The following is a 25,473-nucleotide window of genomic DNA, read 5'->3' as shown; positions in this document are numbered from 1 at the left end:
GCCTCTTGAGGGAGAGGAAATGGCGGGGGCTGAGGAGAGTGATGAGGAGTTGCCGGCTTTTGCCACTCTGCTGCAGCCGCTGCCGGCAGCTGGCGGAACAGCCCCCCCGCGGGTCTCGTCTCCCCCTCTGAGACGAGGAAGCGGTGTTGTGGTGCTGAGCAGCGATAGTGAGGATGAGGTAGAGATCGTTCCCCTGTCTGAGAGGGTCAGGAGGAGGCTGCCGCCCGGCGGGCCGCCGGCGAGGGCTTCGGGTCCGGGGCCTCCCCTGGCGGGTGGCGGGGATGCGGCTGAGAGAGATGGCCTTTGTCACAGCAACGAGTGGCTGGCGGCTGGCTGCAGGGAACGGGCTCTTCCGAAAGCCGCGGTGTTACCCGAGGGAGGACCTTCCATTAGCTCGGGTAATGCGTCTGGTTCTGGCGGGCCCTCGATCCCGCCAGCCGCCCCTCTGAGTGAGCGTACAGCCCGGCCTGAGGGGCCTCTGGAAAGTGGACAAAATGCAGAAGATTCTCCCCCTCCAAAGAAGTCAAAGTACAGCCAGGAGGAAAGGGAGGCGATTTGCCAGGCAGCCTGGCAGAGGAGAAAGGACCGGGAAGCGCGGAAAAGGCAGCAGGGGGAGGAAAAAGAAAGAAAGAAAAACCTCGCCAAAGTGCTGAAAGCTCAGCGGCCGGGGGAGTGCCAGAAATACATCACTGTGGTGCTGGATCCAGGTACTCCTCGCAGCCTGTGCTGGCCTTACACCAATTCTTGCCATGGGAGCCTGACCCGTGTGCCAATCTCAGTTCTCTTACAGGTAGAAGGTGGTGCGCAGATCCACGCTGCTTTGCAGTCTGCAAATTATTCCTGTGTGGTTGAGAGTCAGGCTGTTCCCTGCAGCATTACCTGGAGGAGGAAGTCAGTTTTGTCTCAGGTGCGGGGACAAAATCTTGATTGTCTTGCCCTTTTCTTCCCACGTTGTTTGCACTTGATAGTAAGTGGTTTTAGCATCCCAAGAAAACATTCCTCTAACCTTCTCCCTACCTCAGATTGAGAGTACTGGTTTGATTTTGAATTATAAACAGGCTATTGGTCTGTCTGTTTTTGTGTCTGGGCAGGCTGAGGATGGTAACGAATGGACAGAAGAGCCAAATCTCCTGGTTCTGCTTGGCTTGGAAGAGTTCTTGTCCATGGTTCGTAGCTACAAGCAAGTAAGACTGCTTATAACTCTTGTGCTCTCTGAATGTGCCTTTCTGGAGTGGGTGGTATTTGCTGTCCCTTTTCATTTGGAAGCTATGGTTTTAGTAAATCATAAATCTGTTGTTTAGAAGCCTGTACTTAATTAAAAAACACTGAGATTGTCTAATGCAGAGTTCTGGCAAGCTTTCTTTCCTAGCTATTTTTTTTAGAGGTTTTTAAGAGGTAATGTTCTTAGTAGATATTGTCAGGTCAAGTACATTGTGGGGCTTTTTTGTGTGTGTTTTGTTATTTTTGTTTACTGTAACTTCTTATTAGATCAAGTGCTGTCCTGTTTGCACGTGAGAGCTACAGGAGTAGACCTTTACCTATGCAAAGACTTAGCTGCAACATTGAGCCATAGCTTGCTGGGCTTGTCTGTGCAACTCAGAATGGTTGCATTCCTTTTTTTTTACTGATCTTTGCAGAAGGCCCAAGGCTGTGCAGAACAGAAGGAGACCTTGCAGAGCTTTGTAGCTTGTGTGATGGAGAAAATGCCTGGGAAAATTCTGGCTCTAACGGTTGTTGAAGTAGAAAAATATTTCAGGTTAGAATTTTTCTCCTTAAATGTGTCAGTGTTGTATCACTGAAAAGGCAATAACTGTTTACATTAATTCCTTCTAGCAAAGACTGGAGCATATAAAGAATTCCCATCCAGAACTTGTCCGCATTTATTACGTAGGAACAAAAGCAAGGGTCTGTCTAGCTCGTCACCACAGTGACTAGTGACAGATACCTGGGAAAGAGTATGAGGGTGGCAAAAATGTTCACAGGTACTTTCTTGAAAGGCTTTTGTAGCTTTAAATAAATAAATGATGCGGAGGAATTTTCTTAGTCAGATGTAATGCTTTTGTGTTTAATGGCCCTCTTCTATAGATTCAGTGTTTCTTAGAGGGTGTTGGTACTGAGTTGTTTTACACTCCATGGCAACCTAGCCCTTCAGAATTCCCAATTTGGTCTTCCTCTTCTTAGATGTCTCAGAGCTCAGTCAAAAAAGAGACTGCAACATGCAACAGTGAATAGAAGCCAGGCAGAAGATAGGGGAGATCAGAGGAAGAAACAAGTCATGGATCCTGGCCGGGAGATAACCAGACTAGATGTGGAAGATGTGAGTAGAACAAGCATGCAGCTGTTGTTTGCCACTACTTGATCACTTGACCCCATCAGATGCTTTCTAGGACTGGGATCTTCAGCTTTTATTGGTTTATGTACAATCAGTAGAGCTCTTTTGGTTCCTCTCTGCTCAGTTACAAACTTGTTCTCTCATGGGCTAATGTCTTGTTCACCTTGGTTCTGGAAATGAAAAATGAATCTGTTAGCATGTCCCATACTTCATGGCCTGCTGGTAAAGCCAATTGTTGCTGCCCAGGGTTGAGTTGCCTGCATGTTACATGAATCTTCCAGCTGATATGGCGCTAAACTACTATTAAATAGCAGGAAACAAAGTGTCCTTAAGCTGTTTCCAAAATAGGGAGGGAATGGGTGTTTGTGACTTATGCCAAGATGTTAGGACTTGTCTTTTTTTTTTTTTGTCATAAATGGAGTTTGATGTAAGAAGATGAGTTGCTCCATTTGCTGTTTTCAATGATATTTACAGGCCTTGGTGGATTTGCAACTCTGCACACGTGTCCAAGTCACTTTTTTTGAGAGCTGGGAGGAACTTGGAGAGTTTGCCACTATGTTTACAAAAGCTGTAGCTGAAGCACCATTCAAGTGAGTAAGCAGATAATGTTTGGTTATGTTTTCTTCGAGGAGACTTTGCTTTCAGGCTTACCAGGAGGAAATAGCAGGGGTGAAGGCAGACTTCTATTTCAAGCTGTAGTATCACTTGATACTAAGTCAAGGTCTTGTTTTCAGACTGATTTTAAGAGTGGGAAGGAAATGCAAGTAGAGTTAGACTCTACAGTACTAGCTTTTGTTCCACAGAGACTGAGACATTACTGACTATGAACTGTTCAGCTGTTTCCACTGATGAAAAGGGACAGCAACACATTAGGTGGTGATAGCAGAGAAAGCAAACTTGTGTAGTCTTACACAGTCCTAGCTTTCTTAACGCAGCAGCTGCAGTATTTCATGTCTCAGCCATGAGAAGATATGAATTGAAAAATGACATGTAGAGGTGTTTTATTGTCACAGTCAGAAAATCAATTCTTGCTTACCATTTTTGTGTACATTTTTTTCTGTCAGGATTGCTCCCAACTACAGGATGGCTTCTCTTTTTCAACAGGAAATGCAGGCCTGCATGTGGGAAATTGATACTGCATGTAGAGAAAGCAGGGTCACCTTTTTTTTAGCATTTTGATGCCAGTGGTGTCTATAGCAACATAGCTTGAGAGGTGGCTCCTTGGCTGTGTGATAACAGGTATAGGAATTTGAATTTTTTTGGTAGTCACTTGCTTTTCCATCCTTTGTCCACAGACGAGAGCAGCAGAATACAGGATTCTCTTTCTACTTAGAGAACAAGTGGTGCAGAGGTGTGAAAGTGGATCATTCTGGAAAGGGTCTCTTTGAAGTTTGGAAGAGGCAGATACAACAATTTAACCGGGTCAGTGGGGAGATGGCTGAGGCTGTTGTATCTGCATACCCTTCTCCTCAGCTTCTACTCCAGGTAAGGATGCCCCCTGCACACTGAGGGCTGTGTGCAGACAGCCAGCTACTGTAAGGATGGTAGAAATCATTTAACTTTGTGTTAGCTTTGACACAAGGATTCTGTGTGAGTTGCTTAGTAAGGTGGTGAACAAACTCAACTTAATTCCTTGGTACACAATGCTTTAGCGTTACAGAGTAGACTACTGATGAGCTTGTCTGAGAGTTTCCCTTCAGAGAGAAAAACCAAAGAAATTGCCAGTGATATCACAGTAACACAGCCCTGCTTTACTTGTCCACTCTTAGCCACTGCAGTGTCACACCTCGCAGTCTTCCATTAACCTGTTCTATCTGAGCACGGTAGTTTGGGTTCTGTGTCTGCCTCCAAACCCATAAGTGAGATCTGGAGAAGAGACCAGGTGAAAAATGTGTTTTCACTGTGAAAGTGTGGAGCTGTCACAGGTGTATAGGATTTAGTTATTGATTTATTTTCTTTGAGCAATGGATGCAAAGATGATGCCAACATTCCTGTGTGCTGCTTGTAGGCCTACAGTAGATGCTCCTCAGAGCAGGAGCGGGAAAACATGCTGGCTAACATCCCTGTGCGCCGCGGTACCGGTGTGACAGCCACCTACCGCCGGGTTGGACCGGATCTTTCCAGACGAATCTATCTGCAGATGACTTCCCACGATCCTGATCTGTATTTGGATGTCACTGGATAGCCCAAATGAATGAGGATCTTATGGTTTCTCCGGCTGTATTCATCTTTCTTCTGGGAAAAAGCGCTTGGATGACAAATGGACTCCTCAGTCGCAGCTTAAAGACTTGAAGCACTTACAGTCTTTATCGTGGTAGAAGGAAATTGGATCAAATTGCTGAATGGCTGGCGTTTACACGAGAAAGATGTTGAATGTCTTCCATAACAGCGTGAACTGGACATGCCTTACAGTACTGGCGGTGCTTTTCTTATTTGTCAAGAGTTCTTCCAAGGGAATAAATCATTTTCTATAGTAACATTAATTATTTCTAAACACACTTCCTGGACTTTGGACAGGTATGACCAGACGACCTCCAGAGATCCCTTCTGACCTCAAGCTGTTCTGTAATCCTGGCATGTCTTCTGTTGAATGTTTTCTACTGGTATCCAACCTAGAAGTAGATACCTTCTCTTTCTTCAGTGTGACAAATGGCATTGTTCAGAGCAGTGTGGCACTGTACCCAGCACCTGCTCTGGTGAGGGGGAAGAACTTTACCTCACAAAATAGGCTTTTTTTTATTGTTTTCTGCTGTGCCAGATGGGAATGAGTAAGACTAATTTTCAGATTTAAATTTAGACTGCCCTGATTCAGTCTCCAGACAGCTTAATCTATAGAGGGTCTTGAAATCTGATTATATGTGCTGGAATTATGAGGTCTAAACAGTTGGCAGAAAAAGCTTTCTTTTAATTAGATTGGGGAACACGCTTGCCTGTCCACAAAGCCCTCAGCACTGGTGTGCACACAAGGACAGTTGAGGTCTTTTGCTACAGAGGCACTTACTGAAATAAGTGCTGAGTATGAATTGAACTGCATTCAATGCATGAAAGTTACCCTTTGGAACAGTGCTACCTCAAATGGAAAAAATGCCCATGAGCTACAGTGGCTTCACACGCAGCGGGTGCCTCAGCATGGCCAGTAGGTGCTTCTGACCTAAACGGACAAATCTTATTAGCCTTGCATTTGCTGCCTTAAGCAGGGACTCTCTTCTACATGGTAGGGCTGCAGATTGCTGCCAGGCGCTGACAAGCAGGTATGTTGCTTTGAATGTTGTTTGCTGCATTTCTGGATAGTAAACAATGACCTTTTAAAGACCGTGAGTTAAATACCAAAAACAAAACCTAAAGTTGTTTCAAGGAAGCTTAGAAAACACGTGCAATATACTGCTAGGCCAGAGAGATGGGAAGCCTCTCTATCCTTTTATTTTAAATCCATGCTGTTGATTTCTTCTGAAAGGTAATGAGAGAGCTACAGGTGTATCATAAATGAAAAGGCGAAGGCTTACTGTTTCAATAATGACCTTGGTGACTGATACGAAATGGTATAGATAACTTCCTTGTAGCAGTGCAATAACAGTGGAACAGAGGAATTGCCATTCCTCGTGTCAGTGTAATTATGCAATCAGCAATCATTCCAGGTATTACAAAAGAGGGAGGAAATCAGGTGACAAAGTCAGATATCTCTCCGTGGAGTTCGTAGCATGGCTATTCTGAAACCTGCACTTGTATCATTACATTTAAACTTCAATTAGTTCTAGCAATCACAAACCCTGTAAGGATATGACAAGCTTGTTTGGTTTTCCTCTGTGTGGAGATTATTTAGAATTATTATGCCTTTACATAGCTGAGTTTTCTTCTTTAGACAATGTGCCAAACCTCCCAGCCTTTGCAACAGTCCCAAGGTGAAGTCTGTGCCAGGCTCTGTGCTGCTGCAACATTGCCACCCAGCGCTGTGTGCTGCAGCCAGCCGCAGCAGCTTGCTCCTGTCTTTGTGTGTGTCAGATCCCCCCCCTCTACTCACATATTTTGACAAGACTGCAGGCTGGCAAGAAGCCTTTTTTGAACTGTAGCTCCTTTGTTGGTCCTAGCTGGCTAAAACGAGTGATTACTGTACGCAGTCAGAAATCAGTTTTAGCTGTTTCTAGGGTACCTAATTAAAACAAATGGCATCCTGTACTAGCAATATAAACACTCACTTCAGACAAATTGATGCGAAAAATGTTGTATTGAAAATTTTCAGTTTCTTTCAATAGTACATCAGCTTCTTCACTCCAACATACAGATGCACAGCCATTCCACAAATGTAATTGGTCCTGGAGTAGGCCTACATATATTACTCCCATACAGCCATGTCATCAATTTTAGCACTAATAGAAACAAGAGCAAGAAATGGATATGTATTAAAACCTTATACCTCCATTACAGAGCTACAACTACCTCGATAACTGAAAGCCATTTTTTTTTCCACTCCTATAAATCGACATCTTTCTTTGTCTTAAGATGTAGCTATAAATCCCTTGGAGGTGAGAAGTATTAAATTAATCTAGGCAGATAATGGGAGTGACAGGCCAACTGAGATACATGCACAGCAATGATGACCCAAACAATATCTACTACTCTATGTGGAGTGGACCAGCAAATTAATGCTGACGGATAAAAAGCAGTTTCATCAGAACACAATTCCATAGGAATTCTGGCTGCGTGGATGGTGAAAGGAGATGCTGACAAAGCAAGCGCCCATCCAGGACAATCACTGCTGCGAGTTCTGCTGTAGCATGTTTTGCAGGGTTTTGTGGTTTTGCACAGCAGCAACTACATCTTCATAGAGAGTGTTCACACTGACGCACAGCGGTTGGTGTTGTAGCTCTGTCAATTTGCAGACAGCCAAAGTGCAGAGTATGCAGAGCAGCACCAGCAGCAATGCCCTCAGCACCGACCGTGACCACGAGTGCTTGTGCCGGGCTGGCTGAGGTGGACGAGAACTGGAGGCAAGCTCTGAAAAAAGAATGTTTGCAAGACAGAATGTGAGGAATTATTCAGATATCCTTAACAGCCTATGTGATGCTCAAGTAATGTACTTTTCAGCCTGTGCTATACTCAAGTTTTCTCAAAAACTCTCATTGCTTAACTATGGTCACTTAAGGTGAAAAGCATAAGACTTACTTTCATGGGAAGAAGTGAAGAAGGAGTAGAGCATCTGTGTGTTGCACAAGATCTGTTTTTAAACCTACAGTTCAGTACATCTGAGATTAAATGAGTGGAGAGGAAGTTCTTGGGAATGCTCAGAGAACTTTATGAAACCTGTAATTCAGCAGTTCATCAGAAACCCAGATGTTAAATCTCAGTTTTACTTGCATACAGCTGTCTGCCTGTAAGGCTTCTGTAAGCTATACTGCTGTGCTGCTTCCCTCACTCCTGATCTCTCTCAGTTCCTAAGCTGCATAAATGCAAATCTGGCATTATCAAAACTATAATGCAGGTTAAGCATGATGCAGTTCTGTGGCAGTGGTCTTGTTCACTCTTTTCCACAAGGCATATGTTAAAATACACTTTACCTAAACTCACTGTGGATACCACTTACTTCGGGACTGCACAGTTTCCTTTTTAGTTTTCTTTTCCATCTCCTGCTTTGCAGCTCTCTGAGCATCGTATTCCCGTCTTCTGCGTTCCTTTTCTTCTGCCTTCTCTCGCTTCCTCAGTTCTCTCTCCTGAGCCTCCCTGGCTCGCTGTTCTGCTTCACGCTTCTTTTCCATTTCTGGGGATTAATAGGAAGTTTTCCATTTATTTATATAAAGGATTGTTGTTGGCTGCTTCTTTACTACCTGCTTATTTATTCCTAACTGGAACAAGGAAACAAATCCCTGGACACAGTCCTGGGCAAACTGCTCTCGATGTCCCTGCTTGAGGAGGGGAGAGGGACTAGATGACCTCCAGATACCTCTTCCAACCTTGACTATTCTTTGATGCTATGAAATCAAATAACTATCCTGTGGTGTAGTGGTTTTTTCTGGTGGTGGTGTTTTTGTTTTTTTCCTCTTATTTATCTTCCATTCTGCTCTCTGGAAGCGTGCAAGACCAAGCTCAATGGGGCTTTGAGCAACCAGGTCCAGTTGGAGATGTCTCTGCCCATGGCAGTGGGGTTGAAACTAGATGATTTTTAAGGTATCGTCCAACCAAAGCCATCCTATGATTCTGTCAAGAAGGCAAGAATGAGCATAGTGTCCCAGGTTATCTTTTTTCCATCCAGCCATTCTACCCTGCTCAGAATTCTGATAGTTACAAATATTTGCCTGCTGGCAATCATTGCTGTGGGCAGAATTCAGCAGTGTGCATGTGAGGACTTTGTGCTTACCTCGCTCTGCTTGGAGCTTCCGTTGTCTTTCTCGATCCTGCTCAGACTGGATCACTTTCATGTGCTGCAGTACCTTCAAGGTCCAAGAGAACAAGGTGAGATGTCTGCAGAAGGCTTGTGGCAGGGTGAGCCCTGCACGTATGACTTGAAGAGAAGTCTTGCTATGTGAATCTTTGCAGTTAAGAAACAGAGGTCTCTACTTTAAAATGACATGGAAGGCTTGTGCTAGCAGTTACAGAGGATCATGGAACAGCTTGTTTCATCAGACTGAACTATTCCACTGAAGCATGGCAAGGCAGTAACAGAAGTGCATATTTTAACTGTTTTTGCTCCGCAGATCCCAGCAACAACTATTTACATGACTCTATGGTTTCCCATAATGTTTGTATGAAGATTTTTATACTCTAGAGCATAACAAAGCCTGTGCACAAGTTATTTTGTCCGATTGTGCCTTCAATTCCTTAGCAAAGCAGCATTTCGTCCTCTCAATTCTATTAACGGAGGAGAGTCCCACTCAGCTCAGTTTTTTTTCTATAGCCATGGAAGCAGTAAAATCAGTGCAGAGAACTGGCACCTCGCTGGCTGAAGGAACTTTAGAGCTTGCTAAGTGAAGAGAGGAAAAAACATCACTAACAAAGATAAGAAACAAGAATAAAACAGCAGGCAGGTTCCTTACCCTGACCGCAGCCTGCTTGCACTGCTTCTCATCCAGACAGTCTCCGGCTACTTTAGCTAGAACAGGATCCAGGGGGTTGTCCTTCAGATCCAGCCACTTCAGGTTCTGCAGGAAGGGATGGTGAAGGGGAGGCTGTCAGAGCACACAGCAAGCAGATGACCACAAACAGCACAACAGATTTGTGGTTATTTAAGAAATTCAAAGCAGAAGCAAAGAGTTACTTGGTTTTCCCAAGAATAAAAGCTATGGAAGACAAGTAGGGAGCTCGGTGTTCCCAACAGACGTGAGAGAATTTCCACCGGGCTGTGGTGCAGAGAGAGCTGAATTTTGGAATGAGTAGTGATCAGGATGGATGCTTCACCAGAGAAATCAACTTGGGAAGGATCACAAGACCCTGGGCTGCATCCCAAAGCTTTACGTAACCACCCAGCTGATGGCTTTACCTTGAGCTGTGCAAAGCTGACGGGCAGGGTGACCAAACGGTTGTTCAGGAGGTCCAGGTGCTGCAGGCTGACCAGGCGCCCAAAGTCCACGGGCAGCTGCTGGAGCCGATTTTTACTCAAATCCAGTTTCACCAGGTGTGTCAAACTGCAGAAATCTGACTAAAACACAGCCAAAAAGCAGGAAAAGCACTTCAGCATCTTACCGATGCACCTGATATAAGCCATAAGCTGAATGTCTGCAGCTGCTGAACCCGCTCTGTATTGACACCGGGATCCTTTGGCAGGAGGGTTATGCAGTCTTTGCTCAGTGCAGCCCTTTTCTTGTGAGCTGATGTCTGCCTCCTCACACTGCACCCACCCGCCCTGCGTTGGCAGCAGCGCCTTCAGCAGCCCCAGGAGGAGAGAAGAGCCCCTTCCCCGCCTCCCGGTGAGCCAACGGCGGCTGGAGCACTAATGATCTCTTCCCGATATTTCCTACCAACTCTCCTTCATCCTCACAAAGGCTGTCGGGCATCTTACCGGCAAGGAAACCAGGCTGTTACAGGACAAATCCAACACGGTTGCTTTTGGAAGCGCAGCCTGAAAGAGAAAGAAGTACCGAATGAATGTATGGATACAGGACAGGTACAGAAACCTTCTGGAAGGTGCTACTTTTGTATCGGCCTTCTGCGAAGCTACATTATATCTTGCCGGGGCCCACAGCCGGGATTCTCGCTTTAGAGAGAACAGCCGGAGTTATGTGCACGGACGGGCAGCGCTGGCTCTGGCAAACAGACCGTGACGATCTGCTGTCCAACTCCGTCCCCGCACAGCGGCTCACCACGCTGCTGCCCCACAGCCGGTATCGGCCCGCTGCCCGCACTGCTCCCGCCCGGCCCCGCACGCTCGGGCGCTCACCAGCTCCCTGACCGGCACCTCGCTCAGACCGCACAGGCTCAGGTCCAGCTCGTTGCCGTCCAGCTTGTCCTTCAGGCTGCCCGACTTGCCGCCGCCCCGCGCCATGGCCGCTCCGCGAGCCCCGAGCCGCCCCGCCGCCCCGCCAGCCACTTCCGTGTCCACGTCCGCACCGCGGTGCCGCGCAGCGCCCCCTGCCGGCCTGGAGCGGCGCTCTCGGCCCTGCGAGCGACAGCGCGCCGCGATGCGCGCCGTCCTGTTTGCCGTCGCCATGCTCCGAGCGCCAGACTTGGCTTTTCGGAGCTGCAGTTGGACCGAGGCGTTCCTCTCTGCAAGGAGAAATTTTGCAGCTTCTCTTCTGATCCAAAAGCTCCACCAGCAAAGCGCTCTCTTGTCCCGATTGACCCACGGCCAAAAAAGTCAGGGGAAGAGTTTTTCCTGAGGCAGAGCCAAAATAGTGTTCTCCAGTAATGGCATTATGGTGAGAACAAGCCTTGAGTTTCTGGGCGCCTACACGTATTGTGACATACGTGCACTTACAAAGGCGTTTATGACTGCTCTGGCACATCTGCCCTGAGAGCACCTTGGTTGGTCTGTGAGGTATCTCTGGGCCTCTTCCAGCACAGAAGGATCTGCTTATCTTAGACAGACGTAACTGAGGTTATGGGAGGTTCTGAGCAAAGGCATCGCAAATGGTAACAAGGATTTGCATCTTAGAAAATAGCATGTACCTAAGGTAGGTACCAAAGTACCTGAGGTTGATGTGCTTTCGGCCAGAAGGTTACAGGAATTTGGTGAAGCAGGTTATCATGCCTCCCAATGGTAAGCTGAAATGGCAGAGCCCTCTTTTGAGAAAAGTGAGGTCAGGTTATGCAAAACTCCGGCACTTCTGCTTTTGCAGCAAGGTTCAGAGGGCACTGAAGGGCAAATGTGTGCCAGGGAGAGGAGAGCAGGTCTTACTCCTCTATTTATTTTTGTATCACAGACGTTTTTTTTTTTACTCTGTGGTTATACAGCACTGAGCATACGTTGATGCTCCTGCAGTACAGATACAGATAATTGCACTGTGCTTTATTGGAGCAGTGACTCCTGGCCATGAACACCATACGGCCTTACATCATCTATGGAAATGCACAAACTCACCTACCTGCTCACCAGTTTTTCAAATTTCAAAGGCAAGATTTTCCTTCCTCCAACCAAATAAATCAGCACCACTGCTGCCACCAAACAAGCTCCTTGTGCTTCACGAGCAATGCACACTGAGAGAAATCCAGAATCTACTTCTAAAGCCAACCATCCCAAACAAGAGATCTGGTTGCAGGCAGCATTTCACTATGTGGTTGTGTTACGAGCGTATTTTGTGGCTTTGATATCTGAGATTCACTGAAGGCAGTATTGATGCCCTTTTTCATAAGCTCTGTTGTGCTCGACATGGTGAGCGTGCCTTGAAGCGTCTCCCATTGCTGAACTCTGGTGTCCATCTGGGGAGAGGGGAAAACCAGAAGTGGGGTTGCAAAATGACTGCTAGTGATTGTCCTGCAGGTCAGTGGCTGAGTGAGAATCGGGCCACCTCTCAGCCCCACCGCTGGTGGCACCGCCTGGTTAATGTTGGTGCAATGTCTGAGGCACAGGTTACCTTCTGGCACTAAATTTATACCCCAGCCCCCAGCAGTGCCCGGAGAGTCTGTCAGTCATTTGCCACAAGGAATGCCACACGTGTCAGCCCTTCTGTACCGGTGTCGGTGCTGCTGCGTGCTGCACGGCTCCTCTGAGTGCTGCCTCTGCCCTTCCCTTGGCATGCCCAGCTCTGCAGCTCCTCACTGCTCTGTTTGATGTGACAGGGTACAGGCAGCCAGAGAGTGCTGAAAGCTGTTAGCAAAGTGCTAACTGATAGTTCATTAAGTGGGTAAGGCTAGATATTAATTAGTGACTCACAGGGCTTTGACAGATGCAGAAAACCAGAGGCAAACAGCGCTGATTGCCTTGTCATAGTCAATTTCAGCCCTTGTACCAAAGTCCGTGTCAGCCAAGGCACAGGGTTTGCTTGAGGGGTTTGGGGCGGCTGCGGTGTAGTGCTTGGGGTTAGGCAAAAAGTGCCCGCTGGGACAGCCTGGGGAGAGAACAGAGGGACAGAGCTGCAGGGCAGGGAGCTGGGAAGAGAAGCGAGCAGGGCGATGGGGCTCGGTGCTATCAGCAGCGTGCCAGTGGCCGGGAAGGAATGGGGGGATTCGGGGAAGCCACGGCCGTGCCCTGGAACACGCAGCGTCCCCGTCCCCTGCCCACTGCTCCAGTGAGGTACCCCACGCAGAGAAGATGTTTTGCGACCCGCTCCACCCGGCAGTGCGGGGGGGCGGTAGGGGGGGGCGGTGAGCAGGGGTCACAGCCCCCCCCACTCCTCCCTCCGGGGCCGGGGCGTTGCGGGGCGAGGCCGGCCAAGCCAAGCCCTGCCCTCCCCGGGGCCAGGCGAGGCCAAGCCGGAGCTGAGGAGGGCCGGGCAGGGCTCTTCTATGCACCGCCCCCGCCGGAGCCGCGTACGGAGCGGAGCGGAGAGGAGAGGAGCGGGAAGGCGGCCCGGCCCCCCCGGTTCTGCCGTCACCGCACACATGGCTACCGCGGCACTCCTCGCAGCTCTGCCCCGCCGCGGGCTGCTCCTCCTGCGCGCGCGGTACGGACGGGGCTGGGAGGTGGGGAGGAGGAGGAGAGGGGGAAGGGGCTGTAGGGGGCCGGGTGCAAAGTGAGGGGGGATATAGGGGACGGGGGGCTGCGGGGCAGGGCCTTGTTGGGGGCAGTAGGGCAGCTATGTAGGGCTGAAGGGGGCAGAGGGATGTGGGTGGTGAGCCAGGTGGTGGCTGCAGTGCAGAGGGGCCAGGTTCAGCTCAGGGGCGCTGGAGGTTTAACTCAGCGTGTCACTGTACTTTGGCTCCCCAATATCTCCCTGAAGCAGCAGCAGACAGACAGCCTCCTGCAGGCCCAGGGGCAGACCTGGGGCAGGGACAGCCCCACGCAGCGTGTGGAGGAATGTGTGTGACCAGGGCTGAACTTTCTTTGTGCAGCAGCTCCATCCTGACTGCACTATAACGTGTAACGTACAGAAGCGCTTCTCCTCCCCGCCCAGCACTCCGATTCGCGGGCTGTGGCCATCCGTGTCCCTGTCCCGGTGTTGTTACTACGGCTGTGCAGAGGTCGGCAGTGGTGCGGGGCAGTGCGGGGCTGGCAGGTCCGTGGCTCCGAGCTCTGCTGCTGGCCGGCTCTTGCTTTTGTTCAACACTGCCTTGTGGAACAAGCTCCTGGGGAAAAACAGCGACGGGTAAGCACTTGGCGTTGGGAGATGCTTTGAAGGATTCGTTGAAATTCAGACACTAATCCTACCCGGAGGCATGACTTCCAGGAAGTAGCAAGGTGGTGTTTGCATGCGGGGTGCAGGTAATCCTTTTCAACTGGGCTGTGATGGGGAGATACCATCTCAACATCCGTTCTTAAGAAACAGCACCAGAAGAGAAGCAACACAGAACGTTTATTGCCGTTTGGACTCCAGCCCAGCATTCCAGGTGAAGCTGGGTGGCAGGAACAGTGGCTCGCAATGTGTATGTAGAAGAATAAAGTCTTTCTAGTAACATGAAGACTTCTTAAGTTCTGCTCTTAGCATTCAGCAGTACTTATCCTTTGGGCAGAATGAGTGCAGAAGGGAAAGGCACACAGGGGAGGTCTGCTGATATTGAAACCTGAGGGCTCTTGTGAAAGCTCTGGAGATCACCATTCCTCTATCTAACTAAAGTAAACAAACAAAAAGTAATCAAAGGGTGATTAACTCCACAGCCAACAGGGCTGTGTGAAAGAGCAAAGAGAAGGTAAAGGTAGTGCAGAGCAGTGCTAGCTCACCACTCTGTCCTTGCAATTTCTTTATATAAAAGACCCAGAACTTGTTGCTCTGGGGAGGTGATTGGAACAGATTTCCACGAATGTGAAGCTGGCTGTGGAGGCCCTGAGCTTCCCCAGATCTGAGTTCTGTAGTTGGGATCAGTTTTGAGCCCGGTGAGGATGGGGTTCATAGCGCAGTGCGGAGGAGTGGCACCAGTCGGTCAGTGCCCTGCACTGCTGCAGAGCAGCTCTGTGCTCACTGCAGGGGATGAGAGCTTACAGTGCCCTCCTCATGGTGATTTCTACAGAGATGGAAAAAGAGATGAAAAATGAAACCGGTTATCTTATGTCAGCAGCTGTAAAATGTTGGTCAGGGTTAAGCACACAGCTCCTGGGATTGATCGAGACTGCTTTATAAGGTTTGATGGGTGCTTGCTGGGTAGGAGTGCTTTCTGGGCCAGCTGTGATCCATCTGCTGGCCTTGCTTTCACATGAGACAAGGAGGAAGTGCTTTCTCCCACGTCCCCAGCATTCCTCTGTTCAGTTTTGCTGCTGAGGTTGCTGGCTTGCTTGCAGACACTGCAGGCTGCTTTGCTGCTGGGATGCAATGCTAAAAGAAGACATGCTCTGAAAGAGTAAAGTTTATTGGTGAAACCCAAGAGCATGAGGAGTTTTGTTTGCCTTCTGCCAGCTGAGGCAGGGAAAGGAGAGCTGCCAACAGATCAAACCAGCGGCCCCTCTGACTTGTTTTACCTCCAGCTGTGCCACAGGAGAAAACAAATGTATTTTTTAACCAGTTGGTAGCGGTTCCCTTGGATTGTGTCCCAAGAGGTGCGGGGTCGATGAAAGCCTTCTGCTGCTCCCAGCGCAGCGCAGAGCCTGCCGGGCTCTGGGTGACCTCTGGGGGTGGACCTGGTGAAAGTGCTCTTGCACAGGCAGGTCGGCTTTGCACGCTGACCCCTCAGGCTCGCCTTACCCCCGGCTGTCCGAGGGAGCTCAGCATCGAGGGGGTGCACGTGTTTCTCCATGCAGCTGGTGGGGAAATGTGGAGCGTCGCCATAGAGATGAGCTCTGCTTACAGTGGAACTGGAGGTGACTTGGCTATGGGGAGATGTGAGTGTGGCAGTCTCCATTGATGTTCTGCAAACAGTTTGTGATTTCCTGCTCTGACTGTGAGATATGGGAGTGGCTTTTCTAAAACTGCTCTGCAGCAATGTGAGTCGGCTCACAAATGGCAGGAGCTGCAGTGTTCTTTACTGCCTCCCTAAAAACACTTCTGTGGATTAGGGAGAGCTTTTTCAACTCTTATGAAAGGCTGTTCTTCTGTGGAGCTTTCTTTCATCTCCTGGCCTTTGTATGCGCCTAGCCCAGGAGCTCTGAAACAAAAGATTTCTACTTTTTTTTTTTTTTTTTTTTTTTACTTTACTCTTTACTGCTTGTTTGATTATATCCTCCCTCCTCCTTCTGGGGCAGCCCTTACAGCCGCAGTGTGAACTGCTGTACAAAGCTGTGAGAAGTGACTGCCTGAACAGAGCGGAGCTGTGCTGCCGTTGCTGACGAGGAGTGTGGAAGGAGGCTCAGGCTGTGCTGATCTGCTCTCAGAGCACAGCTGCCCCCAAAGGCAACAGCTCGACTTGTGCCAGCCAGGAGGCAGAACCCCACCTCGCAGGGGAAGTAATCCCGTGCTAATCTTGTTCTTCATGGGCAGGAAAGCAAGTTCTTGGTGGCAATTAGCACAAAGGCTTTGCAGAGTATTGATCCCATAATGGATGGGTAAAATTTGATTTCAGGGTGATCTGTTGTTTTTTTTTTTGCCTTTGCCTCACATCTGTGAACAAAGGGCAGTGCTTCAGAGCCACGCACCCTGAAAGTGCTGCTTAACCCTGTCCTTCCTGGGAATATCCCAAGTCAGGAGTGGAGGAAAGCAGGTGAGAAGTGAGGAAAGAGGACCCAGTAGGCGGAAGAGTGCTGGTGGGGCTGCATCGTGCCTGGCAGGCAGCTGTTGGGCAGAGAAAGGCTCAGAGCAGGAGGAAACGTGGAGAGAAACCAGGGGGAAGAACAGCAGCACTTGGGTCCTTGACGGCTGTGGTTTCAGGGGAAGTTGCTGCTTATCTGCTGAGCGAAGCAGCTGACCATCAGGGAAAGCCTTAGTGATTTTAAAATGCTTTTCACTACTGCTGTGCCCACAGCTTCTTGCTACTTCTGTTTCCTCTCGAGTTTGGCCACCAGTATAATTTCTGTGCTCAAGTACTGTGTCACACCATTTCTGCCAAGGTCTTTCTCTACTGAAACGCCTCCCAGGTTGTCCTCCATCCCTGATGTCTCTGTTTGTTGTGGGTGTATCCTCCTCTCCCCTGCCAGCCTGCATTGTTGGCCCTGCAGTTCTCTCCCCTCACTGCTCTGGTAGCTCCTCGTTTTATGGCTGCAGTCTCCAGGACTGTAAACTCTCTGTGGTTTCACTCCCGGAGGCAGTAAAACGCGTGCAGCCCACTGAGTGCTGTGCACACAGACCATTACTCTGCTAGTAGCTCTCAGTTAAAGCTCAACTCCTTTGATTGCTTCTAAACAGTTTTTATTCTGTGAGATAAGACTGTCTTGTTCTCCGCAGGCCTTTTTTGAACAGGTTATGACACAGCACTAAGTTTTGTTTAACTTTCTCAGCCATCTCCTCTTCCCAGCAGAAGGAAGCCATTGTAATGAACATCCCTGCAAAGCGTTTTCATTGTTTTCCTTCCAAGTTATGTGCACTTTTTAATGTTATGATCTCTCAGTAAACTGCCAAATCCATAATCTCTCCAGATATTTACAAATGTTTGCAGTAGTTTTCACACCAAATGAATGAGAGTAGCACAGTGAGCAGCATTTCGGTTTCAGCCCTGCGCTGTGTGCTTGCCCTGCTGGCTGACGTGGGCATCTCCAGGTGGGGCAGCTGCTTTCCAAGTGCTTTTGGAGGTCCTTTTGATCTTCAGGCACAGAAGTGGCTGCCTGTGGTTCCCTTCAGTGTGCTTAGGTCTTGCTGGAGCTCACCGATTCAGTTTCTCATCACTTTCTGGAAGAGGGAAATATCTCACAGTGGCTCTGACGTGTAGAGATAAGTGAGAGCAAACAAGTCTGTGTCCTAGGATCTTGCCTTACATCTTTCAGGGTGGTGTCTGTTCTTTTGAAATCTAAGGAAGATAATACCAGCTGTGACGTTCTGTGAATCAGCCCTGGCATTGAACCACCTTCCTCATATTTATGTGGCATCTCACAGGAGCACTGTCTCAACTCCACTGTCATCATGTTTCTGCAGGTGTGGTTTGCGTGAGGTGCTCTGCTTGGGGTGAGCATGGGATGTGCTGGGGATGGCCCCTTTGTTCCGGAGGTGCAAGGAGGTGGTGCTATGGCTGCGAGGAGGCCAGCGGGTTGGATGTCACTGTGCTGTGATAGCTGACTGCTGGAGTGCTGTTTGAGCTACTGCAAAGCAAAAGCTCTCTGCTGACTTCAGTGGGATGCACTGCTTACACCTCATGGGAATGAGCCATTGGGCCCTGGGGAAGGAAAAAACACTCCCACTTCTGTCTGATTCATTTCGCCGTTTTGTAGTCCTCAGTCTGGGTGGAGCTCAAGGCTGATAACCAAGGCTGGAATAGCATGGGGAGAGGTTGCAAAGATGATCCGGAGATTAGTGGCTGAGACTTTTAACTCTCATACAGATACTGCTGGTACTTCAGGCACATTGATGATTTTTCCAGACTGGGAGCACTGTAATGACTGGTTATATTAAAAAAAGACACTCTTTTGTAACCAGAGCCCTGATCTGAACCTCGTGGCTTAGGAAATCTTTGTATCTTCCATTACAGTATTAGGAAGTCAGCTGGGTAAGCTGGGAGATGACCACCTCAGTAGTGAGTTGGTGTGATGTGGGGTAGCTCCTGAAGTGCTCGGTGGGTTTGTGAGAGCAGAGAAAACCCTGCTGGCGTCTGTCTCACAGCTTCTTTTCCTTCACAGTGCCCTGCACACAAGGACACTTTCTGCATCCCGTAGGGTGACCAACAGCTATATCCAAGGGACCTTAGACATTCCACTTATAAACAAAACTGTGGGCCAGTGTCTGGATGAGACAGCGGAGCGGTTTCCCCACCGTGATGCCTTCGTTTTCTACCGAGATGGAGTTCGGAAGACATTTGCTCAGTTCAAAGAGGAGGTGAGTGTCTCATTCACATCACAGAGCCTGAACATATACACTGGGACAGCAGCTGGTGTTAATGGAGAAATCCAAACTGGTTTCATTTGTTAGCTCAGGAGCGAGGATTGTTCTGTGTGGATCTCTGTTCTCACTCTGAGCCCTCAGAGACAGCATTGCCAGAGCGAACACCCAGTGGGTGTGCGCTGCCTTTGTCCTTACAAATCACAGGATCAAAGGGAGAAGACAGTGTACATGAAATGATTACTTTATATTCCAAAATGAACTTTCATACTTAATACATCAGGTGGTGGCAATAATTTCTATGGGCTGAGTCATGATGTTTTCACCACCTGGAGCAGGCTTTAGCTCTTCTGTTGGTCACATTGGTCTGACTTTCAACTTTGTCACCTCCAGTGGTTTTGGACTTCAACCCTGAAAAAGTGCGGAATCCTAAAAAACTGATAGAATGTTTAAAAAAGATATGCCCTGATCCTGGCCGAGCCAGAGATCTGCTGCTCACCACGCTGTGCTGAAGTCTGGTCTGCACCTATTAGCACCTTCCAGAGGAGGAGGCCTTTGGATCTGATTCAGCTCCCCCACCAGGCTCTGCAGCTGATCCAGCCCCCACAGCAGGCACCACCACCAAACCACTGAGCCATCTGAGCCAGTATCTGTCACCCCTATATTCAAGAAACAATGGAAATGGAAGTCATCTTGCTTAGTAAGGAAACGAGTTTATCCTAGAAGGGGAAAGGAGGAAGAAGAGGATGAGGAAGGCTACTCCGAAGCAGTACCATCACATGAATAGCCCATCTGGGCTTCCATTTTGTAGAAAGATATCCACTGCCACATAATGTTTATGATCCTCAGGTGCTTGTCTTGCATTTTACAGGTAGACCAAGCAGCAGCTGGACTTCTGGCTCTTGGCCTGATGAAGGGGGACAGGCTAGGAATGTGGGGTCCCAATAAATATGAGTGGGTTCTCATGCAGTTCGCAACTGCCCAAGCAGGAATCATCCTGGTAAGTGCTGGGGTTTTTATCAGTGCGTTGGGAAAGGAGATGGAGACACAGCAGTAGGACATGCTGGAGTGTGAGGTTTGTAGTCTGACTCTTTCCATACTTGTACCCAGCGCGGTGAACTCTTAATGAAGTCAGTGTTAAAGCAAGATCTGTGCAGTGCTCTGCGTCTTCTGCTATGTAGGGATGCAGACAGTGGGGCTTTGAGGAAAGAGTAGGGAGGAATGGCCTGCTGTGAAATATCTTGCAGCAAACAGTGATGGATACAAACAAGATTGCCTATAGGATGGTTTTTATGTTGCATGCTGTTGTCCTAAATAGCTATCAGTTACTTAGATCCCTCCTAAAGATACTTATATTGCTTCAAGATACAAATGCTCATTTAAAAGCCTGGCCCAAGCTGCATACCCCTGAAAGGCAATTTTCATTGATTGTATGATCTGGTACATTAACCAAAGTGTGTCCTATTTATACAGTGCTCTGTGTAAGGACTGTAACACATCTACTGGTATATTTTTTTCAATACTGTTCATCCCAGTGCTAAGGAACAGTAATAGTATGCATGAGAATGGCTCAGGATGAACCTGATGGTCAGCTCAGCTTCAGTGCTCAATACAGCCTCTGTTGAGAGCCATACAGGAAAATGCTGATATTTTGCTGGTTGCCTGTTAAGAATCCCAAGATTCCCTTCAGTTTTGAGTATCTCTGGCTTGAATTTAATGCCTGCAAGGGAGAAAGGAGGACTGTTTTTATTCCTAAAGCTGTTGTGACTGACTCATAAATCTTTTCCCTTGTCTTTCATGCAAACACAGAGTTCAGATAGCTTTTCTAGTGAACGTGAGTTCCTTGTGGTGAGCTCTTAGGTCTGCGTCTCTGACAGCAGAGGCTTCAACTGTGACCTGTCTCTGGGAGAACTTTCCTGTTGGAGTATCTGTTAGGGAAGAGGGTTTTCGAGGTAAGGTTACTCTGATTACCCTTCTTGTTTCTCCTTCTTCAGGTATCTGTGAATCCAGCCTATCAGGCCCATGAGCTGGAGTTTGTGATGAGGAAGGTTTGTATGGCACTCGCTGTTAATTCTACTTGATTTGTTATGAGAAATCATAAAAGCAGCACTTTGTTTAGGGGAATAGTAGGGAGATGGTGAGAGGTGAACTGGTTAAACACGTAGGCATATTAGGAGGAGGCAAGGAGAGCTGGCCAGAGAACAGGGCTGGTGATGGCCATATAAAAGCAAGACCACCATACAAGTTCTTGCATTGTCTGGAAAGGAGGGGGGGATTTCTTGCTGCTAAATGAGATTTTTTTTTTTCTTGCATCAGCAGTCTGAAGTTTGGTTGCTGTAGTTTGAGGCTGTAGTTTGAGTTCCAAATTCATCCTTCATTTAATCGTTTTATGGTAATATTGCCAGCATTGCTATTGTCTCCAGATATTAAAATTAAATGCACTGTGGTGAAGCACTTCCCTTCCCTTGTGGGTGTCTTTTTGGTCCTCATACCAGGTGGAAATGTAAACGCAGAGTCAAAGTGAAGGTGTCAGCACCTGCCTACACTTTGGGACAGATGTTGTGCAGTGTTCACAATGGTGCCACACTTGTTGCTGGTATTGGAAATATTTCATTTCCTGGCTCTGTTTATGACTTTCGTTGTGCATCTCTCTCCTTTCCTTTTTTTCCCAAGGAGACCTGAATTTTGTTTCCCTTTCTGTACTTTTGTGCTAGATTCTGCTTTGGTTTTCTCCAGTGTAAGCCCAGAGCGCTGGAGGGGAAGAGCAAAATTTGCTTCAGCTCCACTGGGTGCTGCTCTGCCTCAGGAGTTTTCTAGTGTTCCTAGCTTTCACGTGTACCTCTGGCACTGGGTTCTCTAGTTTTCCTCATCCCCACCAATTATTTGATTGTTTGATTTTTTTTTTTTTTTTTTTTTTTTGCACAACAAAAACCCTGAGGATTTTGGGGCTTTGCCCATTGAATTGCATCAGCTTGTGCAGTCTCTTTCTTGCTACATCAGGTTCCTTCCAGTGCACACAGTGATAAATACTGAGCAACCATTCTTCCTCCAGTTGCTGCCATTGTATTTCCAGGGCTTGGTGAAAGCAAACTGGTGATAGCTTCTGTATGGCAGGGTATGTGGAGAAGGCTGTGCTGCCATTTAGTTGATGCTGAATGGGAGATGTTGGACTGAAGGCTCTTCTCTCCTACAGCATCTGCCTCGCAGCACCTCATGTAACCTGCTTGCAAAGCTAGTTAAATTGGAATAGAAGCTTCAAGTGACTAACAGGGAAAGCTGGAAAGCCCCAGAAAAGACCCAGTCCCCTGGGTTCCGGGCAGGCTCTTCCATAAATTCAGCACATGTTTGTCTTCCCTCCTGATGCACTCCAGAGGGTATTTAAAAACAGTTTATTGGCATAGATTTGGCCTCTTGATTTCATGGATCCTGGGAAAATAACGAGAACAGCCAAGTAAATAATTTATGTAAACGGTTTATTTGACAAAAATGTGTTTTTGGATGATGAAAGCAATTTGCAAATCTAGGTCAAATTCCACAGATTGCATCTGCTAAAAAATAAATAGAAATTCTTGGAGTAATTAAAGTGCCTTGTTTCAGGATTATATAAACCTACAGGTTGAATGAAAAATGCCCCAATTTTCAGAAGAGCTTATACTCTAAAAGGAGGTGGGAAAAACTTGCGAATCTGTGCATATTAAAAACCAAAAAACCCCAAACCTTGGCTTGAATTGAAAAGCAGTCTTTAGGTTTCCGTGTTTTCCCAAGGCTCCTCAAATATCCTTTTTTTTTTTCAGATCAACTCAAATCAAGTTCTTTTCTTATTTTGGGACTGGGCTTTTTGTTAACAGTGGGACTCCTGACCTGACAAATCTGTCCTTTGCCTTCACCATACAGTGAAGAACATTGATCCTCTGAGAGTGGGGAACCTTAGCTGCAGCTCTGTTTCCTTGCCCAGCAGGAACTGAACCCCCAGCCAAGAGAGCATCTGCTGCATTTTCACTTTGCAAAGACCTCTTATGTGCTCTTCAGTGACTCTTTAACCTTGTGTATGATGGCTCTTACTGGGGAGGTCTATAAAAAGCTTCAGGTTTAGTCTGGAGAGTCAGGATCGTGTGCTTACATAGAGCAGCCATGGAGAACATCCCACGAAGAGCCACTGGAGAGCCTGTGCCATGTGGGGTCACTGTGTTGTAGGCTCTGCTCTTCATCATGGTCTGAGCATCACCCCAGTATGAGTTCTGATCAGTTTCTGTCTCCTTTCACAGGTTGGCTGCAAGGCACTGGTGTTTCCTTCTCATTTCAAATCACAAAAATACTATGATATTCTAAAGCAGTCATGTCCTGAAGTGGAAAACTCCAGTCCAGGGGGAATAAAGAGCAAAAGGTGAGTTAGGAACACCTGGCATTTTTCACTGACGTAGCAGCTGTGTCCTGCCATGCGTCATCTCAGCTGGATGCAACACACTGTAGTGGAGGAAGGATCTGTGCAGAGATCTCTCTGTTGAGGACTTTATGTACTGATGAGGGCTCTTTGCAGCTACCTGTGCTGGGAGACACCACAACCACGAAGCCTCTCCCCCAGCACTGCTTTGCAGTACTGCCTCAAGCACTTGTAAGGCTGCTCCTACAGCTTCTGATAAGTCCACGTCCTTCTGCTACTGCAGGACCGCTCAAGCACTGCTGAGATCCCAGACAGGTGATTGATAACATCTTGGAATGACCATTCTTTCCCTGTTTGGGCTTCAGCCATCGTTGCCAGCAATAGAATCCTTGGAGGTGGAATGTCCTACATACAATCCTTCCTTACAACATAGATTACTGAATTGGAAACAGGAGTAAAATGCCTTTGATGTATGTACCCTGTGTGAGCTGCTCTAAAATGCTTCTCATTCCTGTTACAGTAATTGAGCCTTATCCAAAGAAGACAGGTTAGCCTGTGCAGGAGGTTTGCCCTGGCTTCCATACGGCTATTTGGGCAGTTTTCTCCTTGCTCCATTCGTGATGGTATGTTTCCTCCTACCAGGCTACCTGACCTATCTACTGTCATTATGTTGGACTCTAAGCTGCCTGGTACCTTTCACATGGACGAAGTGATGCAGGCTGGGGACAGCAGTCATATGAAGCAGCTAAGAGCCTTGCAGCAGACCCTGTCCTGCAATGAACCAGTCAACATCCAGTTCACTTCAGTAGGTGCCTCTGTTTGCTCCATGCCTTGTGCTTGGGCTCCTCAGCTGGCACAGAGAAGACTCTGTTAGATGCTCAGCTTCCTTTGCCTAATGCTCTCTTTGACCAAGCCCTGGTGCTGCCTTTTTCTACCCTCTACTGCAGAAGTCTTCTAGGGTTTCCCCTTTCTACTTTTTGCTGCTCAGCCCTTTGTCAAGGAGTGTCATGTGAATTTTCCAGCTGTAGTTGAACTACCTTTTTTGTCTGGTTTGGTACTGAGTGCTGTTAAAGGAAAAAAAAAAATCCCATCTCAGGTCAGGAAAGGGAATGAAGAGATAGAGTGTAAGATTGTGTCAGGATCTGTGCCTGGGAGCATGCCTCAAAGAACACATGCCATCTGCAAAGGTGACCTCATTGCAGAATGCTCTTTGCTTTTCAGGGAACAACAGGAAGCCCCAAAGGAGCCACGCTGTCTCACAGAAACATTGTGAACAATGCCAATCTGATTGGGATGAGGCTGGGGATCACAGAGCAGGTGGGTCCTGCAGTGGAGTAGGGTTGGGCTGTGCTCTCACTGCCACTGAGATCAAATGTGAGGGGAGCTGCTGCTTGCTCAGCAGGGCAGGGTGTTTTGCTGTGAAGGATGCTGAGAGATGCTGGCTCACTACAGAGGTGCTGTGCTGAGGTGGGATATGGGGGCTCTCAGGGCTCTGTTCTGCCTGGCAGTTCAGACTTTGCTTGGCCTTCCTAGTGCCTGCAGATGGAAGCACTGCCCTCACTTTTCCCATGTGGGGTTTCACTGAAATTGCATTTTAGATTCACAAGAAGCTTTTGTTGTTTTATTTTTTCTAAGAAGTGTTTTTGTAGGGGGGAAAATGGTGAAATGAATTGCTTCTCATCTTGGTGAATACTCATTTTCAACAATTACAGAGCTCTAGATGTTAGCTTTGAATTCTATTGAATGAGGTTTTAATTTCTTTTACATGACTTCATTTCATGTCGTGTATACACTCTTGTTACTCTTTCCAGGATAAGATCTTGATGTTTTCTGTTTTTAATTCCTCTTAGGAATAATGAAAAGCAAATCCTTCCTTTTGAAGTTCTGAAGTGGTTATTTCTCACACTATGGCTTTGATAAAAAAATAAAAATCATAATAATAAGAAATGAATTTTTCAATCAGAGCCTTTGGTGACTTTAAAAACAAAATAAAATGAATAGCATGTACCAAATCCTGCATAATATTTCATGTGTGAAACAGCACTGCCATTCTGCTCTTCTGGCATATTATAACGTAACAGTAAGCAATGCCAGCCCAGGAAGTCCAGCAAGGAAAAGACCATGCAAGAATCCAGAATGAAATTTTGATAGGAAAAATGTCCCAAACTAACTGTTATTAAGGGCGAGAAGCATCAGCATGGCTTTTCTATCTAATGAGAAGAAAGGTGAATTTCAAAATTCCAGCCAGTTTTAGATGACTTGGGAGAGTTCTTCTGCTGGGGACTTTGAGCCACAGCAGTGAGATGAGATGGGCTCCTCACAGTGTGGATGAGCCCCGCTCCTCACTGTGC

The 25,473-nt window shown here is 47.6% G+C and overlaps 3 protein-coding genes across 10 annotated transcripts in view; 2 read left to right on the top strand and 1 right to left on the bottom strand.

Annotated features, from left to right (window-relative positions):
- Positions 1-4,815, top strand: EME1 (essential meiotic structure-specific endonuclease 1). 5 transcript variants are annotated; one of them, XM_003642358.5, is made up of 8 exons: positions 1-707; positions 780-907; positions 1,092-1,166; positions 1,638-1,756; positions 2,182-2,317; positions 2,807-2,922; positions 3,628-3,817; positions 4,341-4,815. In XM_003642358.5, exons 1-8 carry the CDS (start codon positions 20-22, stop codon positions 4,515-4,517), a joined length of 1,629 nt encoding a protein of 542 aa, XP_003642406.1. In that variant the 5' UTR covers positions 1-19; the 3' UTR covers positions 4,518-4,815. The 5 variants fall into 5 exon arrangements, with proteins under 5 accessions (XP_003642406.1, XP_003642405.1, XP_015151007.1 ...); XM_003642357.5 differs by having other exon boundaries at positions 1,092-1,184; XM_015295521.3 differs by having other exon boundaries at positions 780-967.
- A 1,720-nt stretch (positions 4,816-6,535) lies between these two features.
- On the bottom strand, positions 6,536-10,857 carry LRRC59 (leucine rich repeat containing 59). 2 transcript variants are annotated; one of them, NM_001012570.2, is made up of 8 exons: positions 10,698-10,857; positions 10,320-10,379; positions 9,801-9,959; positions 9,579-9,677; positions 9,358-9,462; positions 8,682-8,754; positions 7,911-8,084; positions 6,536-7,324 (listed from the first exon to the last, which is right to left on the bottom strand). In NM_001012570.2, the coding sequence occupies exons 1-8, from the start codon at positions 10,800-10,802 to the stop codon at positions 7,080-7,082; spliced, it is 1,020 nt and encodes a 339-aa protein (NP_001012588.2). In that variant the 5' UTR covers positions 10,803-10,857; the 3' UTR covers positions 6,536-7,079. The 2 variants fall into 2 exon arrangements, with proteins under 2 accessions (NP_001012588.2, XP_015150877.1); XM_015295391.4 differs by lacking the exon at positions 9,579-9,677.
- Positions 10,858-11,404: 547 nt separating this feature from the next.
- Positions 11,405-25,473, top strand: part of ACSF2 (acyl-CoA synthetase family member 2) — a 37,077-nt gene continuing 23,008 nt past the window's right edge. The window contains exons 1-8 of one of the 3 annotated variants that reach the window (XM_046902253.1): positions 13,187-13,359; positions 17,697-17,844; positions 18,543-18,738; positions 19,613-19,741; positions 20,736-20,789; positions 23,007-23,125; positions 23,765-23,927; positions 24,344-24,439. In XM_046902253.1, the coding sequence (XP_046758209.1) occupies positions 19,652-19,741; positions 20,736-20,789; positions 23,007-23,125; positions 23,765-23,927; positions 24,344-24,439 (522 nt within the window). In that variant the 5' untranslated portion in view covers positions 13,187-13,359; positions 17,697-17,844; positions 18,543-18,738; positions 19,613-19,651. Of the gene's footprint in view, positions 11,431-13,186; positions 13,360-17,696; positions 17,845-18,542; positions 18,739-19,612; positions 19,742-20,735; positions 20,790-23,006; positions 23,126-23,764; positions 23,928-24,343; positions 24,440-25,473 lie in introns of those variants that run through there. The other 2 variants (XM_040649902.1, XM_015295514.4) reach the window with 2 other exon arrangements.

The sequence above is a fragment of the Gallus gallus genome, chromosome 18 (assembly GCF_016699485.2).
Source record: "Gallus gallus isolate bGalGal1 chromosome 18, bGalGal1.mat.broiler.GRCg7b, whole genome shotgun sequence".
Classification (NCBI taxonomy): Eukaryota; Metazoa; Chordata; class Aves; order Galliformes; family Phasianidae; genus Gallus; species Gallus gallus.
The sequence above is the reverse complement of the archived record's forward strand: the minus strand, read 5'-3'. Positions and strand labels throughout refer to the sequence as shown.